Here is a 19,881-nt window from a genome sequence, read left to right on the forward strand (position 1 = left end):
GTTTGACTACGTCCTGGTAAACTGAAGTATAATTTAGGGGATTTCACCATAAGGTATTTAGATGTAGTGTGACTTGGAATCACTAATTAAGAATGACACAAGCACAGAGCCTTGGCTGTGCTATTTGAACAGAGGCTGAGGATGATCTGTCAGAAGTGGTCCATATACCAGAGTACACATTAACCATTTGGATTAACAGGCCAAAGTCCCATATGAGCAAGGCTCCTCCGTCACTCCAGTTCGGAGACTGAATCATGTGGTGCTACAGATATCTGATGTGTCTATAGTTTCTCACTATATTAGAACTCTCCTGTATTGCCTTATATAGTGAAACTTTATTTACAGTGAGAGACCTCTACCCTTTTATGCCCCAGAAGGGAGCAAGACAATGTATTCCCTGACTTCCCAATGGGACCAGTGAAATCTGAGGAATGGACACTGGCTTTTAAATTCTGATTGCTCAGTCATTTTCTATTGCATACATTAACTGAAGATAGAGCTTGGAGATTGAACCAGTAAACCACGATGGATTGGCTCTGGCCTCAAGTTACCATTGCTTGTCTGTTTTCATAGACATTTAGCTTAGAGTATGAATATTTGTCCTAATTGGAAACACTACATTTTTTTGTTTTCTGTCTAATTCTATAGGTAAGAAAAGACACAAATCACCATTATTAAAAATTATACTTGACATATGTTTTCTGCTAAGGGAAATATCCAAAGTGACATAAGTAAGTTACTTTTCCCTCTGATTAATAAAACCTCAGCATTAGGCAGTCTAAATTTAGTACCAAATTTTGCCTTTAGATATTATCAGATATGCATTGTAATCTTTGGAAGACAGAGAGAAAAAATTCTCAGGACAAACTAATTAACTAGACATGATGATTAGTGAATTCTGGGTTAAATCAAGAGAACCGGATGATGGAAGCTAAGAAAAATTAAGAAAAACATTCAATGCCAACTTTGGGCATTTGCACACATATACATACATGTCTATATGTACACAGACCTTTCCCTACTTGTATGCACATGTACACATGAAAAAGTATGAATATCTGAATCAAGTTATTGAAAAAACTAAAAATTCCTCCCCACAAAGATGGTTGCATAGAGGAAATCATGTAAGAAGACTGAGATCTACAGATATACAAAGTAGGGGTTATACGAATGACCCTTCAAGGATCAGAGACTTTGTTGCTCTTGCCCAGAAACACAATCTGAAACGTCCCAGAGATCTGTTAAACAGCTACCATCATTAGTGTTCTCTTAATAAACATCTCTGTATCATTCACCATTTATGTGCCCCTGCTCCAATTCTTTGTTCTAAGACACAGACTGAGAAATCCTAGCACGTGTTATCTCAACTCTGATCCCCAGCTCTAAGACTATAATTTAAATTCCTCAAAGACACAATTAGAGTACAAGTAGTTAATTTGAAAGGTACAAATCAAAGTACAAAGGAGACAGGGTATGAGCTTCTCAAAGGAAAATGACAAATAACTGTCTCAGCAATTGACATTTATACTATGACAATTGGTGACTCTCGAGTTGCATCTCAAAAGTTGCTAAGAAACTTTTATTTTAGTTCTCCATTTTTTGTTTCCTTGGTAATTGAGGTGAGTAACATGGCATTGAAGGTGTCTTATTTAGAATTAAAATAGGATATGGTGAAATCAAGGACTACTTAGATCAAACAGTGGGGATGAAAAGTCCTTCCCCTGGAAATGAAATTTCTCATGCTATTCCTGGGAGTTTGCTTGTTTATGGCAGGAAGAAGGAAGGCTTCTCATGGCTACTAAATGAGCTAGGAATCTTACTTCTCTGAAGATTCCAGGGTTCACTTGACTCCAGGCTGAAGGGATCCCTTCTTCTCATTTCAATGCCTTTCTACCCTGTGTCAAGGTAAACTAAAACAAGTCATCCTGGCTAGGTGGGATATGAAAGTGCTAGCCTTCTTCCTCATACAATGGCCATTAATTTCATTGGGTTTAGACTTTCAAACCTGGGAACCCCTCCACTGAGGACCAGGAAACAGAAGTTGCTTGTCTACCAAGTTTTCTTTCAAACCCCAAGGCCAATGAATTTATTTTGTTTTGATTATCAATTCTCTCATATTTAAACATCTCCAGATAGTATATAAATGTTGTGTTGCTCTTTCATATTGGGCAATGTGCACAAAACCCCACACCATAGACTTAATTATATTGTTTATTTATCAAATCAATCTTGGATCGGAGAGATAGCTTAGCTGGTAGAGCACTTGCCTTGCATATGTGTGGACCAAAGATCAAAAAGCTAGTGTTGGGTACACAGTTGTAATAGCAGTACTGGGGAGGAGTAGACATATGGCATCTTTAAAAATAATCAACCCTTTAACATGTCCCACATGGTGAAGTTCTATGAAAGTAAGACAACTCTCTCAGAGTCTCAGTTCACATTTTAAGCCAAGATGCCAGCACAAACAAACTTTCCAGTGTTCTAAGGCATATTGCATTCTCCCTCAGAAAGTAGAGGCAAGTAAATTATGGGGTTCTGGAGGTTTTGTCTTTCGAATTGACTTTAGGAATCTGAAACATGGGATGATGACACATACACACATGAAGACTCTAGCTATATCAGTTAATCCTGCCTAAAAAATCTCTCACAGTCATGCCAGATGTTTGTCTACTAAGCGATTCTAGGTGATGGTACTTATGTGAAAAACAGGTATTAGTAATTCAGTAAAGACAGGTTGAAAATAAGCTATGGGCAAGGGTTGAGCAGACAAAAGATTGGGCAGTAGAAATCAAGAATCTTGAATCTTTTCTGAATGATAAAAATATTTTAGAGTTAAAAATATTAGTAGACTTTTACCAATGAATTTTATGTTTCTAATATATTTTAGTTATATGTGTATTGTTATTTTGCTACTCACAATTATTTCAAACACTGTGATTACTTAGAACAAAACAAAATATGGGTCTTCTAGCTTCATTTCTGTTGTTATGGTAATATACTCTAACAGAAAGAAACTTAGGGAAGAAAGGAACTTATGTTAGCTTAGAATTCTAAGTTAAAGTCCATTTCTAAGATAAATTCAAGATAGGAGCTTCAGCTACTAATCTCACACCCACAGTTGAGAAAAAAGAGAAATGTACACATAAAGGTTAATTTTCTTGCTTGTGATTAGTTTGACTTCTCCTCTCTTAAAGATTTCAGTACCCCTTGCCTAGGGATTGATGCCTCCCACAGTAACCTGGCTGTTCCTGCATCAATTAACTTAAGTAACACAATCTCTCATACTTCTGCTGACTGAAGCTCTCTGCAGAGATGATTGTATGTATCATCTGGAAGATAATTGAAGCTAACTGTGCAGTGAAATGCAAAGTAGTAATTTGATATTCACATGGAATATTTAATGACTAGATCTGTATAGGTGTCTTTAAAGTTATTAATTTTAAGTTATAGACTCAAATGTAAAAGAAAGAATACAAATGAACAGGATTTAACATAATGGGCTTTCAATATGTCATGTGTCATATTGTCAGGAGAGTATTCCCAGTTATTCACAGGTACTCTTCATGAATGAAATTCCTAGTCAGTTGACTTTAAAAAGGATGATTGCCACCCAAGATAATATAAAGTGTATGTGTACGTAGTAAAGTAAATGTTAGGCCTTAAAAATATATGTGTTTTATAGGAGGCAAGCATTCTAACTTTGGTCAGCAAACCTTGCTTCTTACTGCATACATAGTGTGTAGCTTGAGCTTTTCATTGATCCAGTCCTTAAATTTAAGATATCTTAGCCAGTCTGTAGAATCACAGGCTCCAATTGTAAACTGCAAATTTCAGCATATTCTTAAGACTGTTTTACTTATTGGTTGGTCACTGCTTCATACTGCAGGAGATTTGCAGAATGCCAATGTTTTATGTTCTAAGATCAAGAATGGACATATGGGACCTCATAAAATGGCAAAGCTTCTGTAAGGCAAAGGACACTGTCATTAGGACAAAATGGCAACCAACAGATTGGGAAAAGATCTCTAACAATCCTACATCTGATAGAGGGCTAGTATCCAATATATACAAAAAACTCAAGAAGTTAGATTCCAGAGAATCAAGTAATCCTATTAAAAATGTGGTATAGATTTTAACAAAGAATTCTAAGCTGAGGAAAATCAAATGGCAGAGAAGTACATATAGAAATGTTCACCATCCTTAGTCATCAGGGAAATGGAAATTAAAACAACTCTAAGATTCCATCTCATTCATACCAGTCAGAAAAGATAAAAATCTCAAGTGATAACAGATGCTGGTGAGTATGTGGAAAAAGGGAACCCCCGTCTGTAGGGAGCTGCAATGTGACTTGCCGCAAAGATGGTGCTGGTTTCCGCCTTCCACCCTCCCAATGGTGAGCGCTCCTTGTAGTAAACAAGTCCTTATTTGGCTACGCCTGCCTGACCTGCTAGCCTCCCCATAGTGACAGCCTATCTGCATGACCCACATGGCTTGCTAAGATTGGCCAGCGCTAGCTATTTAAGTGTGGTGCGGGGGCTCCCCAGGGTCAGAAGATTGTATCAAGGTTCCTGAGTAAACTCCTTGAAGAAGATCTCCTCTGGTCGTGTCTTCCTTGCTGGTCGAGGTTGGGCACAGCACTCCTCCATTGTTGGTGAGATTACAAACTGGTACAATTACTCTTGAAATCAGTCTGGAGTTTGCTCAGAAAATTGGATCCAGTACTACCTGAGGACCCAGTGATATCATTCCCAAAAGATGCTCCAACATATAACAAGGACACATGTTCCACTATGCTCATAGCAGCCTTATTTATAATAGCTAGAAGTTTGAAAGAATCCACATGTCCTTCAACAGAGGAATGGATACAGAAAATGTGGTACATCTACACAATGGAGTACTATTTAGCTATTAAAAACAAGGACTTCCTGAAATTCATAGGAAAATGGATGGGACTAGAAAATATTTTCCTGAGTGAGGTGGCTGAATCACAAAAAAGCATACATGGTCTGTACTTACTGATAAGTGGATATTAGCCCAAAAGCTTGAATTACCCAACATGCAATCCACAGACCACATGAAGCTCAAGAATAAGAAGGACCAAAGTGTGGATGCTTTAGTCCTTCTTAAGGGGGGAAAATATACATAGGAGAAGATATGGAGACAAAGTTTGGAGCAGAGTCTGAAGGAATGGCCATTCAGAGCCTGCCCTACCTGGGGATCCAGCTCATATATATATGTATGTGTGTGTGTGTGTGTGTGTGTGTGTGTGTGTGTGTGTGTGTGTGTGTGTGTATACAGCCATTGCTGATGCCAAGATGTGCTTGCTGATAGGAGCCTGATGTAGTGCCTCCTGAGAGGCTCTGTCAGACCATGACAAATACAGAGGTTAATGCTTATGGCCAAAGATTAAACTGAGAATGGAGTCCCCATTGGTGGAGTTAAAGAAAAGATTGAAGGAGCTGAAGGGATTTGCAACCCCATAAAAACAACAGTACCAACCAACCAGAGCTCTCAGGGATTAAACCACTATGGAAAGAGTACACACGGACAGAGCCATGTCTCCAGCTATATATATAGCAAAGGATGGCCTTGTTGGGCACCAATAGGAGAAGAAGCCCTTGTTTCTGCCAAGGCTGGATACCCCCCAACATAGGAGATTGTCAGCGTGGAGGTAGGAAATGGTAGGTTGTTGGGTGGGAGAATACCCTCACAGAAGAAGGGGAAAAGAAATGTGATAGGGGGTTTAAGGGCAGGAAAACCAGGAAAAAGGATAACATTTGAAATGTAACTAAAAATATCAAGGAAAAATTAAGATTGAAAAAGCTTTGAATTTGCAAATCACTAAATCCATTTGAAAAAGCAAGGGGACAGGGCATAGGAGCTTAGTTGACAAAGTGCTTTCCTCATATAAATGTGGATCCACTTTTGAGCCCCAGAAGCAATGTAAGAACAAAGTTATGGTTGCAAATATGTGAATCATAGCACAAGAGAGATGAAGACAAGAGGATCTTTGAGACTCATTTTTTGCTAGCCTAATTTACTTCACAAGTTCAAATCAGGAGAAATTCGAAATACTGTCTCAAAAAAAAAAGAAAAATAGAAATAAACAGAGAGAGAGACAGAGAGACAGACAGAGAGACAGAGGACAGAGAGGCTGAGAGAGACAGAGACAAAGACAGAGAGACAGAGAGAAAATTTAAAAGATGGAAAACAAACAAGCATCTGGGTAGCCACATAAAAACACATACAAATATGTACAAACACACATACTGAAACATGTTCATGTAGAAGTTTATATGTATAACATATGTGTGTATACACAGAGAAGATCCTGTACTTACAGATAACCACAGATATTTGTATATCTGTATATTGAACTGACATGTATTTTCATAACTATACTCATAGTATTGTTATTGGAGTTAGATACCAAGAATGTTCCTGAGTTGAGGGCTTTATCTCTAGGGAGGTGAAGTACTATATCACAGAGGTCTCAGAGGAGACTAAGGAGTGTTTCAGAGAATCTTGACTCTGACCATATGAATCTCTTCTTGGTTTCAGTTTCAAACTGTACTCAGCACATATAACTAGTCCCTAAAGAACCACTGGAGAGAGCACAATTCTGTATGCACTTCGAAGTGATAAAACCATTAGCTAAATAAATCTAATTTTCTCCTAAAAATAGTCTATTTCTTTGATTTAATTAAGTTAATGAAATCTTGGATTATACACTAATGTACATGGACACACACATACAATAGTACAAATATACCCACAAACACACACAAAAATATACATATATAAAAACATATAAACATTCATATACATACACATACATATATATGTGTGTGTGTATATATATATTTGGGGGTATATACTCATTTACATATGTCATTGAATGGGTCATTTAAAAGATAATTCAAGCTTGGAACTGGAATTTAGCTTTCTGCCCCTTTTTAGTAAAGCCTTTTATGGATTCTGTCAAAATTGCTTTACAAACACATGGCATTAGGTACCAACTTTTATAATATACCAAAGTAACTGTCAAAAAATACAAGATAATGTTGTATCTTGACAGAGCAAATGATATAGGAAGAGCCTCTTGGTTTAAAATCTGTAGCCCATGATGGAATACAGTTGAACTCTAGACTCTTGGCTTAGAGACAACTGCTTACATTATGTAGTATGGTGGGTTCACGTTCCTCAAAAAAAGATCTGGCTCTCTATCCAAGATCAACAGGGCAGCAATAGCCTGGTGAAAATGCTGTCACTTTTGATTTCTCATTTTTTTAGAGACAGCAAACTCTATACTTTAAAGACCACTTGCTTCGTAATTAGCTTCTTGCTTGTAATTTTCTTTCTCTAGTAAAACTGGACTTTTAATACCACAAATAAACTCAAGCTTTGTTGACTACTAATTCTCTACACCTGACGTAGACAACTAGTGACCAGGAGCTCACTGATTAGTTTTTACTCCTCCTCTAACCTCTCCTAAATTAATATATAGCACACCTTCCTGAACAGTGGCAGTGATATACGTGATATACAGTTTTTGGAGAAGGGGGGAGGGGCTGAGTTGACATTCACAGCTATGTCTAGATACACGTAACTATAAAAAGCTATTACATGAGCAAGATTTGTGGTGACCTACTGTCCTGCCTTACCTAAATCTACTTCTGTCTTGACACATATAATCTTAAATCCTAAAAAATACCCAGTCTAGAGATGATGAGAATGGTGTCTATAGTTTTCTGTATGTGAAATATCTCCCATAGTGGTCATTCGATTTCCACATTGTAGTGGTTGCCAATTTGACTATATCTAGAATGAACTACAAACCAGAATTGGAAGACTCATCTTTGATCCTGATCTTAAGGCTAGGAGATACAAGTTTCTGACCTGTATCTTGGCATGGAGATTTTGAGAAATAGTGGATATGAATCCCAAGAGACAAAGGCAAGGAGATCTCTGAGTTCAAGGTCACCTGGGACCAAGCAAGTCCCAGATCCAGGCCTGGTGTCACACACTTTTAATCTGGGACACATCTTCTGCTGGAGAACTGCATAAGGACATTGGAAGAAGGAAGGCCCTCTGTTTCTTCTTTACCTGTCTGCCTTGTAGCACTGAGCCACTGCTAGATCCTTTGACTTCCATTCACAGCTGCTGCTGACCACTGTTGGGAAGTTGGACTATAGACTGTAAGTCATCAAGAAATGCCCTTACTATAGAGACTACCCATAAGTTCTGTGACTCTAGAGGACCCTGACTAAGCTATACATGGTGCAGCTATTTGTGAACATCATGCATTTTGGACAGAATTGCTTCACTTTAAAAAATGCTCAAATGTCATAGCATCACTCCACTTTCTGTTTTACTTTTGTTTCCAGGGTGTGGATATATTATGATTGACAAACATACTGCTCCTGTTGCCATGCTTTCCCATTACCTACCTACAAACATGACAGAAGACAGACTCTTATCCCCATAGAAATGCAACTCAGAATAAGCCAGGTCTTTCACATGATACTATTTGCTATTTTATCACAGAAGATAAAAAGGAATGTATGGATTTATAAAATCAATGAAATGAATGTAGGCCTCTGCTTCGTCTACCCTGTCTGCAGTTTACTAATGAATAGGCAGTAGAAAAATATTCATGGAATAAATGCAGAACATTAAGGACTGTGCAACAGGTGGTGGTAATGAAAAGGGTTTGGATAAGCATAACAGAAAAAGACCACAATCCCCAAGGGGAAAAGCAGGTAAGAAATGCAGATGAGGAATACTGAGAAAATTCAGTACTTGGTGTGGGAGTTGGGGAGCACCAGTAGTTTTCAATAGCTGTGGACTAATATGACAATCATCATTATGATGGTTTTTACTCAACATCACCTTGACAGGATATAGGATTTCAAAGAAATAAGCCTTTGTATGAAGGTATGTCTGAAGGGAGTTTTTAGACTGAGTAAATGGAAGTGAGGAGATCCATTACTACTATGAGTATCTGATTCTCTGTTCCAGGGTTTTCAATTGAATAAGAATGAAGGGAGATGAGCACCAGCATCCATCACTCTCTGACTCACTATAAATACACTGTGACCATCTGCTTTCCACTCCTCATATTATGACTCCTCTATACCTACAGTCTGTACCCCTAAACTGTGAGTCCAAATAATATTTATCTTCTTTAAGTCTTGTAGTTCAGGAATTTTGTCACAACAATGAGGTAAGCAAGTAACAAAATCTCACTGCAGATTGCAACTCAAGATCACTCCATGGTAAGCTGATATGTTTATTTCTTAATGTGATAAGGTACTCCAGTGTACAGAACAGGCCTGGAGAGCTTCAAGGGAGGAAGGTAATACAGCTGCCTTATAATGTTTTATCATGTGTGCCCTAAATCATCACACTTTGATGAGACCCTCCAAAGTTGCTCGGGAAATTTATTAATCTTAAAAGAATTCTTTCAGTTCCTTGCCTTGTCAGCATTGACATTTACAAGACTAGGTCAGTCTGCCTAGGAAATGGGCAAACAAATCAATAGCAGTGTTGCTAGTCAGGAAGAGAAATGCCAGCAAAAAAGACTAAAAGACAGCAACATTCTGGAAGCTTAGGAACAATTTCCATGATAAAATGTTGCAAAGCTCCGTACTTTATATGCCTGAAAACCTACCATTAAACAAATGCTGTAAAGAACTTTCAGCGTCCCAGTATCAAGTATCAGAAAACTGGGGGACATAGAGGTTGTATTATTTACTTTTTTGTTTATGCAATGAAACTGTTTAAGGAAGAAAGGGCTAATTTGAGCTTACAGCTTGAAGATGCAGACTTTCATGGCAGGGAAGTTATAGAGGAAGTATCTGGGCTCAATGGATCCACAGTTAGGAAGCAGAGAGATAGAGATGAATGCTGGTGCTCAGATTTCTTTCTCCTTTTTCAGATCAAGGATCCAGCCATAGAATAGTGCTGCCATATTCAGGGTGAGCCTTCCCATTTCAATTAACTCAGTCTATAATCTCCACTAAAGCCATATATTGAAGTTTGTCTCCTTAGGCAATTCTATATAATATCATGTTCATAATCCATAATACTCATTACAGAGGTCACATTAGCAGTGACTAATCTTGTCAAGTGACCTTCAAATATTTAACTCAGAGTGATTTAACACCAAACCTATTTGTTTTTTTACCTAACTTTCATGTATTACTATGAAAAATAATGATATGTGTAGTTATACTAGAAATCCCAGATTCTAACTGCAGAGCATGACACTTTACCAAAGGGAGTTAATATAGAATATAATGACTTTCTTATTCCTACTACATACACAAGCACATATATATTTACAAATACTCATTCACATACACCTACAGGCATATGCACTACTACATGCACATTCAACTATCCAATGCACACAAATACATATACACATTAATACACATGTACACATATGTGCACACTAGCATATACACATCCACACATCTTAATAATAATATAAAGCAATATGTTATGACAATAGAGTATTGTTAGTAAGAGAATAAATCAATAATGAAGTCTCAGGTCTTCCATTTGGCGCTTCAGAATTGTACCATGCAAAGAAAGGGGGAAATAATGCCTGAAATCTTCAAACATTGGAGCAGATTATATGATTCTAGTACTAATTTGACAAATCCACACTGTTAGAATCTATCATATCAATGAGATCACAATCACCAACACTGCTGTAATATTTTGCTGAGGTTTTAGTACAAGTCAAGAAAAACATATACATGAACACCTAAGTTCATAAAACAGGCCATTTGTATTTTGTATGTGTCAATTAGCCAGCAGGAGTGATGATAGAAACCCAGGACTAACTCCAATATATGAGTCATGAGTCTCTTCTCTCTCTCTCTCTCTCTCTCTCTCTCTCTCTCTCTCTCTCTCTCTCTCTCTCTCTCTCTCTATCTATCTCCCCCTCCTCTCCTTCTACTTCTCCTTCTCCCTCTCCTTATATGAAATTTGCTCCTTAAATTAAGCTCCTTAAATTGTGATTTACCTCATCAGTTCTGAAGAGCAAGTCATTTATGAGGGAACTCTCATCTAGAAAAGTGTGAATGGACAGTGTGATATAGCATTTACTGTTAGGAATATTATAACCTAACAGTTGAAATGAAGCAGAATTGACTAGAAAACTGAAACATCTGCCTTAAAATATTAGCTCTACCACTTATTACACTGAAGACATTGGCTAATTCCTTAAGCTAGGTGACTCAGTTTAAAAATCTCTCAAATATAATTATTTCAGTTGGACTAAGATAATGCACAACTCTCAGTTACGTATGAAGCTGCAATCTATTTCTTCTGTCTTGTTTTTCATAACCAAGATTAGTTATTCCATCTCACTGTTCATAGCTCATTGAAAAGAACACCTCACTTTTCATTTCAGACACTTTTCTTCTGATTGTAATGTATGTAGTTGACTGAGTTCCTTTTGCATCAATGTGAAGAGATACCACAACATAAATAAATCATTTAATTTAGGAATTTGCTTACAGCTTCAGAGAGTGAATCTATGACCATCCTGGTGAGATGGCTCCAGGCAGTTGGACATGGTTTTGGAGCAGTGGCTAGGACCCTAAACTTTGAGACAGTAACTACCAAGTTGAGAGACAAAGAAACAGAGAGAGAGAGAGAGAGAGAGAGAGAGAGAGAGAGAGAGGGAGAGAGAGAGAGAGAGAGAGAGGGCATACTTCCTGTACCCAGGTTACATACCACAAAAAGTCCACTAACTGATAAAAAATTCAAATATATGAGCCTATGGACGACATTCTCATTCATCCCACTATAATAGTTAATGCACACACACTCACACACACACACACACTCACTAGCTTTCTCCTCCTGATTCATAGCTTATGGATGATCAGCTAATGGTGTTCAGTGTCTTCCCACCACTGAGGTACTGTAGTAATTTGGGATTGTAAATGGAAAACTGATGTTGACATATACACTCTAGAACTTTTTCAGGAGTATTTTTTTTTCTTTTTGAAACAAAGGAGAGATTTTTCTTTGGATAAGATTCAATGAACTGTTAGTGTTTGTCTTGGGTTACAAATTTCATTGCTTTTGTTATTAATATTCTGTCCAAGACTGAATGAACACAAAGAAGTGAATGGAGTATTGTGCAGACCAAAACAACCAGATGGGTAGAGAATGATGAATGATGATGGCATTTTTGTTCCTATATTCAGCAGAATTCAGTGAGTTGACGTCACAGATTTTCTCTTATTGTGCCAATCTGGATGTGACACATCCTTAAGACACTGCCAGAGAGGGATAGCAGTGCACTTCACAATGTACCAGAGAGACACATTTATTTGAAACATGAGTATGCTTCTTTGCAAGTTCCATTTAGGTGGCTTTGCTAGTTACATTACAAAGTCAGTTTCCTTTAATGTTCTTCTAACTTTTAAAACTCAGAAACTGTGATGCTCAGAGATTTCTAGCATACAGGGTATGATGGAATTTGTCTCATTTCTGTGTTATTTGGGGGATCAAGTTGATGCATAAGTAAACTGAGTAAGTGTTTAACCCATTTGGCTGTTAGAAATAATATCTCTGAAGTGCTTAAGCTTTGAGCTGACAATTCACCAAACAGAAGATGGTTAATCAATCCTAGCTGTAGAAACAAATAACCATCAGTATGCTCTGAATGCCATCTTAAAGCCAATTCCGAATTTAGTAGTTATGGCTATTTTCCACATGACATTTATATGTGTTTCCATATTTTAAAGAAGACTTTTTTTGTTTTTGTTTTTGTTTCTATATCATAAAGTCACTTCTTTGGAAAACAATACTAGCAGTTTTCTAATTCTGACTTCCATGGAAAATAGATTAGGACAGACTTGGTGTGAGACTAGGATAAGAAATATAGGCCTTGGGTTCAGTTTCCACTCAAAAATGTCTCCATCAACTGTGATACTATTGCAGTTCTCATGCATTTATATTTGATTTGTCGTACGAAATTTTAAGATTTTTAATTCTGAGAACTATTGCTTCTTATGAGAGGACCAAGTAAATCAAAGGCTTTGAAACACCCAGGTGATCTGACTTTGATGAATGTAAAATGGTTCTTTCTGAAGCATTGCCAGAACGAAATGGCTTTGTTCAAATGATTGACTTGCTGAAATGTTTCTCTCCCCCTTTGTATCATATTGCTTTATCTTGCTCTTTTTGATGAGTATGAAGATTTATGGGTGAATGATTGCATGTATGAATATACAAATGTGTCTTAGTGTGTGTGAGTGTGTGTGTGTGTGTGTGTGTGTGTGTGTGTGTGCGCACACATGCGTGCACATGCCAGAAATAAAACTAGTTTTCATCACCCAGGCTTATATACAGTTCCCTCATTTTTTGAATTTTTGTTTTTGTTTTCTTTTTCATTTTATTTTTTTTTGTTGTTGTTGAGAATTTTATTAATGACCTTGGGTTCCCCAACTAGGCTGTACTGAATGGCCAGAGAGCTGTAGGTGTCCATTCTGCTTCCCCATAAATGGAATTAGAATCCATTCTGTTCCCCTGAAACTAGCATTTCAACTACATGTTTTCTCTATATAGCTTCTGTTGCTCCTATTTAGAAATAAGCAAAGTGACAGTGAGAAATTAGAAATAAAACCCAGCTACATCTTATAACTTGCCATAAAAATTATTTTCAGTCACACAGTGCTAACACACCTCAGTTTTATTATTCATTTATTGTGTGTTATGTGTGTCTGCATACACATATCCATAGGAAATTGGACAATATGGGAACATTAGTTCTCTTCCTCCACCATGTAGGTCCCAAAAATCAAACTGGTTTTCAAGCTTGCTGGCAGAGACCTTTGTCCAATAAACCATCCTGCTAACTCCATCCCAGTTTTAATGTAGACAGTGAAATTGGTTGTCTTCATGGACTAGTATGTCTAGAAGCCCTCAGAAAATTATTTCTTTCATATCATGATGCCTAAAGGACCAAGCCTGGTCAAAATATGCCCCAAATCACCGGATTTTAGAACAGTGGATTGCTTCTTCCTTTTCCAGAAATAAAATGAACAAATTTGTTTTGACTTCGAAATGAAACTGGGTTGAAGAAAATTGAGACATATTTTACACATATTTTGTCTTAGAATCTACTATGAAAAAATGCTTGCAGGTCTTTATTTTATAGAAGAACCCTATCCCTCTCTGTGACATGCTACTAACACATTCATTTCTGTCTAAACCCATCATGTTTTCTCCATTTATGTGCTAACCTCAACCTTGGCCCCACTACCTACCATGGCTCTTTTTCATTTTATTTTTATTTTTAAATCACAACTGTTTACTTGACAAGGAGAGAACACATGTGGATAGCAAATGTACAGAAATCACAGAAAATTTTGCAATAGTAAATTTTCTTCTATCATGTGGATTCTGTGGAGTAAATACAGTTCATTAGGCTTCATGGATAAGAAATCTTACTCACTGAATCACATGCCCTACCCACCTCTACATTCTAATGGCCATCAGAAGAGATCCTTTAGGACCTAGGCAGTAAGTCACAAGGCAGTATTAAAGTTTAGGATGGAGGTGAGGAGGGGTGAGAAACAACTATAACTTTTTCAAGAAGACTGAGAATACCAAGTCTGGAGACCTTGCATGAGGAAGATAGACTTTAAGGGAAATCACAGCAGAAGGAAAATTGCCTCATACAAATGCAAGTATGAAACATGCTGTCCCCACCTTTGTTGAGACACTGAGTAGAGAGAAAGCAAATGAGTGTAAACAAATCACAGTGTAGGAAAAATAAAGGAGTCAGAGGGGATTTAAGATGAAGAATGTGTTAACTAAAAAGGAATGGGAGAGAACAATGAGCAGTATTATGAGCAAGTATGAAATCATAAGGAATAAATAAAATAAAATAGTCTGATCAGAGTTGAATACAGAGAATGTAATTCATTACTTGACATATTAAAAATCTGAGAATTAATGAATAAAGATGAATACTGATATGACTAGATACAAAAATACATATCACTTAATTAATAGACTTAGTAAGTATAAAAATATCAAACAGAAATCTTTAAAAATAAATCTATAATCAGATACATAAAATTGCAAACATCAGCACACACACACACACACACACACACTAAGGTTTTTTATGTTTAAGAACAGATAATCAAAGCATGTGTGTGCTTGGCATGGAGTAATTTTGAACTTTCAATACTTGAAACTACTAATGAGATTTCAAATCAAAGAAACAAGAGAGAAGGGGTGTGTTCATTGGCATTTCAGCACTTTAAATCTTGTCATAAAATGAATCCCATGTTTGAAATGCACATCTGTGATTTTCTCAGTGTGATCTCTCCTCATACAAACAGTTTCTAGCACCTGTCAAAATATCATGGATGCAGAGCTGGGAGAAGTATGTATTGGTAGCATAGGGGGAGGGGATAGAAGGCTTATGGACAGGAAACCGGGAAAAGGGAATAACATTTGAAATGTAAATAAAAATATATCCAATAAAATTAATCAATAAAAAATAAATTACAATATTGTTACCAAAAAAAGGCAGTATTCCTGCTTTCTTAGCCACTCAGAATATACATTTGCTTTCTCTTAATCTTCACTTGGCCCTTCCTCTGTCTCCCTTTTCCACTTTACTTTTCTTCTACATCTGTTCCTTTTGTTTTCCCTCTTGCTCGTCTACCCCCCACTATCATCACAAACACTCTGTTCCTTCACTCTCCCACATCTGACATATAATACCCTCGGCTATCTAGCAAAATGATCTTCTTAGAGTTGAGATCAGATCAATACCTTCCTTCAGCTAAAAGTTTATAAACACTGGGACTTTAAGACGGAAAATTAAATACCAAAAAACTTTCACTTGGGGAAGAGAAGATCACAATTTGTTAAAACGAGAAGTGTATAAGATACAGAGAACAGAAAGTAAAAACTAACCAATTAATAAATCAGATATGAATGACATTCTGAACCCTTAGCACATGTGTGTATTAATATATCCCATTCCAAAACCTCTATCAAGACTACATATGGGAGCAATGTCTTCAGATGTGAATCACTGAACACACCAGCAAAGATGACAAATCCATCAAGTTTAACAACATCTATGAAGTTTAGAATAGAACAACGCACCTGTGACTTTGCCTAGGATGAGTGATCTCACTGTCTGGAACTCTACTTCTGGGGAGAAGTTATAGCTGAAGAGTTGCTGATCCACCTATAGGAAAATAAAACAAGGCCATTAATCCAGGATTTCAGAAAGCATAGCAATCCCATCTGTAAACCACTTATACTTAACAGAATTCTCTCTCAAGAAAGATTTGAAATTCCCCACCAACCGGTTGTCAACCACAAAGCACATAAAGTCCCTTTTCTTTACTACTTGTAAAATGAAGTCTTTCACAGAGCTTTCATTCCCTTCAGAACCCTATAGGGCATTTACCATGCATTAATCTCCCCACTGAGTATTTTCTTGGACTCGTGACTGAAAACAAGTAAGCAGAGTAGCCCATCTGGTACCTGTTTTGCCATATTACACATGCCCCAGCTGTGCTGTCCATTCTCCCTTCTTCCTTCCATCTTGTTCTTCCAGACAGAACCCCTTTCTTTCCCTCCATAACCCTGACCTGATCTCTGGTGTGGACTATAGGATTTCCTAGTCATAAAACATAGTTTAATAAATACTTTAGGAAATGAAAAAATATTGCTGCCACTGAAAGAGCTGGCTGATCAACCTGCATTGGAAGGCTGAACAGAAGTCACAGATCAATTCTCCAGGCTTTAATTTCTAGGATGTTCCTTTAGTAATTCTCCCTGGCTGCAGGTACTGCTGAATCTGACTGGATCCCATCCTCTTTATCTTTCCGGGGCTGTACCACCAATCTATCTACATTTTTTCTCAATCTAGTCAGATCTAGTAGATTCTTCTAATCTCAATTATTTGAGGAACAGTGTAGTTATATTTATATTGTTTAGAATTCAGAAGATAAGCTGATGTGCCATTCCTCAACAGCCTTTCCCCATTTGTCTGTGATGGTATATCTCTTTGGCTGAGAACTTTACTAAATAGGCTTGCCTATCTGGCCTGTAGGATCCTAAGAAACAGCTTGTCTCCATCTCCTCTCTCACCAAAATGGGGATTATAAGTGTGTGCTTGTCATTCATCCTAGATTGTTATAAAACTTCCTAAGATCTGACAACAGATACTCATGTAGGGAAGGCAAATGCTTCATCAACTGAGCCCTGATTCCTGGCCCTTAGCTTCTGGCCCCTGGCCCCTGGCCCCTAGTCCCTGGGCCCTGGGCCTTGACCCTGACCCCTTGCCCTGGGCCGTGGATCCTGGTCCCCAATCTCCAATTTGAAGATCTAAATGATGCTATCCTCACCTTTTCTTAGTGCAGAAGCTACAAGGAACAAGAAACAGTCATATGATTGACTGAGTGAGCTTGCTCTACTCGGGGAAAATAAATGGATCAGGACTAATGCCTAACCTTTACAACTAGTTCCTCCTTCCATAACCCTTTCTCTACAGACAACCACTGAGTGACTCTTTCAGGAACATCCTGATCTTGTAGTTTATCCTATTACCTTAACACTGTCTATTATGCAGTGTGTGATTTAATGCTGTTTGACAGTTTTTTTCCTTTTATTCCCTTTTTTAAATTTGTTATATCTTTTCTATTGGATTTTTAATTTATATTTCAAATGTTATTCCATTTCTTGGTTTCTCATCCATAAACCACCTATCCCACACCCCTCCTCTTGCTTCTATGAAGGTGTTCCCCACTCATCCATCCACCCATTTCTGCCTCCCTGCCCTGACATTCCCCTACACTGGAGTGTCCAGCTTTGACAGGACCAAGGGCTTCTCCACTTATGCCCAACAAGACCATTCTCTGCTATATATGCAGCTGGAGCCATGGGTCTCTCCATATGTACTCTTTCAATAGTGGGTTAGTCCCTGGGAGCTCTGGTTGATTGATATTATAGGTGTTTTTATAGGGTAGCAGACCTCTTCAGCTCCTTCAATCTTTTCTCTAACTCCTCCATTTGGGACACTGTTCTCAGTTCAATGGTTGGCTGCCAGCATCTGCCTTTGTATTTTTTATGTTCTAACAGAACCTCTCAGGACACAACAATGTCAGGCCGCTTGTCAGCATACACTTATTGGCATCAGCAATATTCTTTCTGTTTGGTGACTGTATATGGCTTGTATCCTCAGGCAGGGCAATCTCTGGATGGCCTTTCCTTCAATTTCTGCTCCAAATTTTGACTCTGTATTTCTTTCTATGAATATATTTCTTTCCCCTTCTAAGAAGGACAGAAGCATCCACATTTTTTTCATCCTTCTTGAGCTACATGTGGTCTGTAGTTGTATCATGGGTAATTCAAGCTTTTGGGCTAAATCCACTAATCAGTGAGTGTTCTTTTGTGATTGCGTTACCTCAATGAGGATGATATTTTCTAGTTCCATCCATGTGCCAATAAATTTCATGAATTCCTTGTTTTAATAGCTGAGTAGTACTCCTTTGTGTACATGTGTCAGATTTTCTGTATTCATTACTCTGTTGAAAGAAATCTGGGTTCTTTCCATGTTCTGGCTATTATAAATAAGGCTGCTATGAAAATAGTGGACCAAGTGTCCTTGTTATATGTTGGAGCATCTTTTGGGTATAGAGCCAGGAGTGGTATAGCTGGGTCCTTAGGTAGTACTAATATTCTGAGGCAACTCTAGACAGATTTCCACAGTGATTGTATCAGCTTGCAATCCCACAAACAATGGAGGAGTGTTCCTCTTTCTCCACATCCTCACCAACCTCTGTTGCCACTTGAGCTTTTTATCTTAGCCATTCTGAATGGAGTGAGGTGGAATCCCAGGGTTGTTTTGATTTGCATTTCCATGATGACTAAGGATTTTGAACATTTCTTTAGGAGATTTTCAGCCATTCAATATTCCTCGGCGGAGAATTCTTTGTTTAGCTCTGTACCCCATTTTTAAATAGGGTTATTTGATTCTCTGAAGTCTACCTTAAGTTCCTTGTATATGTTGCATATTATCCCTCTATTGGATGTAGGATTGGTAAAGATCTTTCCCCAATATGTTGGTTGCCATTTTGTCCTAATGTCAGTATCTTTAGCCTCACAGAAGCTTTGAAATTTTATGTGGTCCCATTTGTCAATTCTTACTGTTAGAGCACGTGCCATTGGTTTTCTGTTCTGGAAATTTTCCCTATTGCCTATAGGATCAAGGATCTCCCCAACTTTTTCTTCTATTACTTTGAGGGAATCTGGTTTTCTGTGAATATCCTTGATCTACTTTTTAAGTTAGACTGCAATACTTCTTATTTAGTAAATAATGTATGATACAGGACACAAATGCTTACATTAGACGTTTTTACCTCACAGTGTTATAAAATAGATCAACATAGTATCAGAGGAAGAGAAGTCACAATGGAGAATAAATTAGTCAAGGCATATACTAATAGCTAAATATCTGTGCATGTCCATGCTCTTTCAGGACTCAAGATCTCTGTCTATGTCTCCAATTAGCTAGGTTTATTTTCCTGTGTTTCAAAAAGCCAATGCTATAAACCAAATAGCAGAGAATGGGAAATCCAGGAGTGCTGAGGATCTTTCTTCATAGCTGAGTGTAACAATCACCTGTTTTTCCTTTCTGATATGTATATAGCATTCCCAAAATCTTGCATGGAGGCTGACCAATGTTACACGCGTGTGTGTGTGTGTGTGTGTGTGTGTGTGTGTGTGTGTGTGTGTGTGTAGTGCCTGCTTCTTGCATCAAATAACATTTTCAGGATGAAAGATAACACACACACACACACACACACACAC

At 37.6% G+C, this 19,881-nt stretch overlaps 1 protein-coding gene across 1 annotated transcript in view; it reads right to left on the reverse strand.

Annotated features, from left to right (window-relative positions):
- The window catches only part of Cntnap5bl1 (contactin associated protein family member 5B like 1), a 985,855-nt gene that overhangs the window by 38,067 nt on the left and 927,907 nt on the right, over positions 1–19,881 (reverse strand). The window contains 1 exon segment of the mRNA NM_001329899.4: positions 16,165–16,249. Within this exon segment, the coding sequence (NP_001316828.2) occupies positions 16,165–16,249 (85 nt within the window).

Source organism: Rattus norvegicus, chromosome 13, assembly GCF_021556685.1.
Source record: "Rattus norvegicus strain SHRSP/BbbUtx chromosome 13, alternate assembly SHRSP_T2T, whole genome shotgun sequence".
Lineage (NCBI taxonomy): Eukaryota > Metazoa > Chordata > Mammalia > Rodentia > Muridae > Rattus > Rattus norvegicus.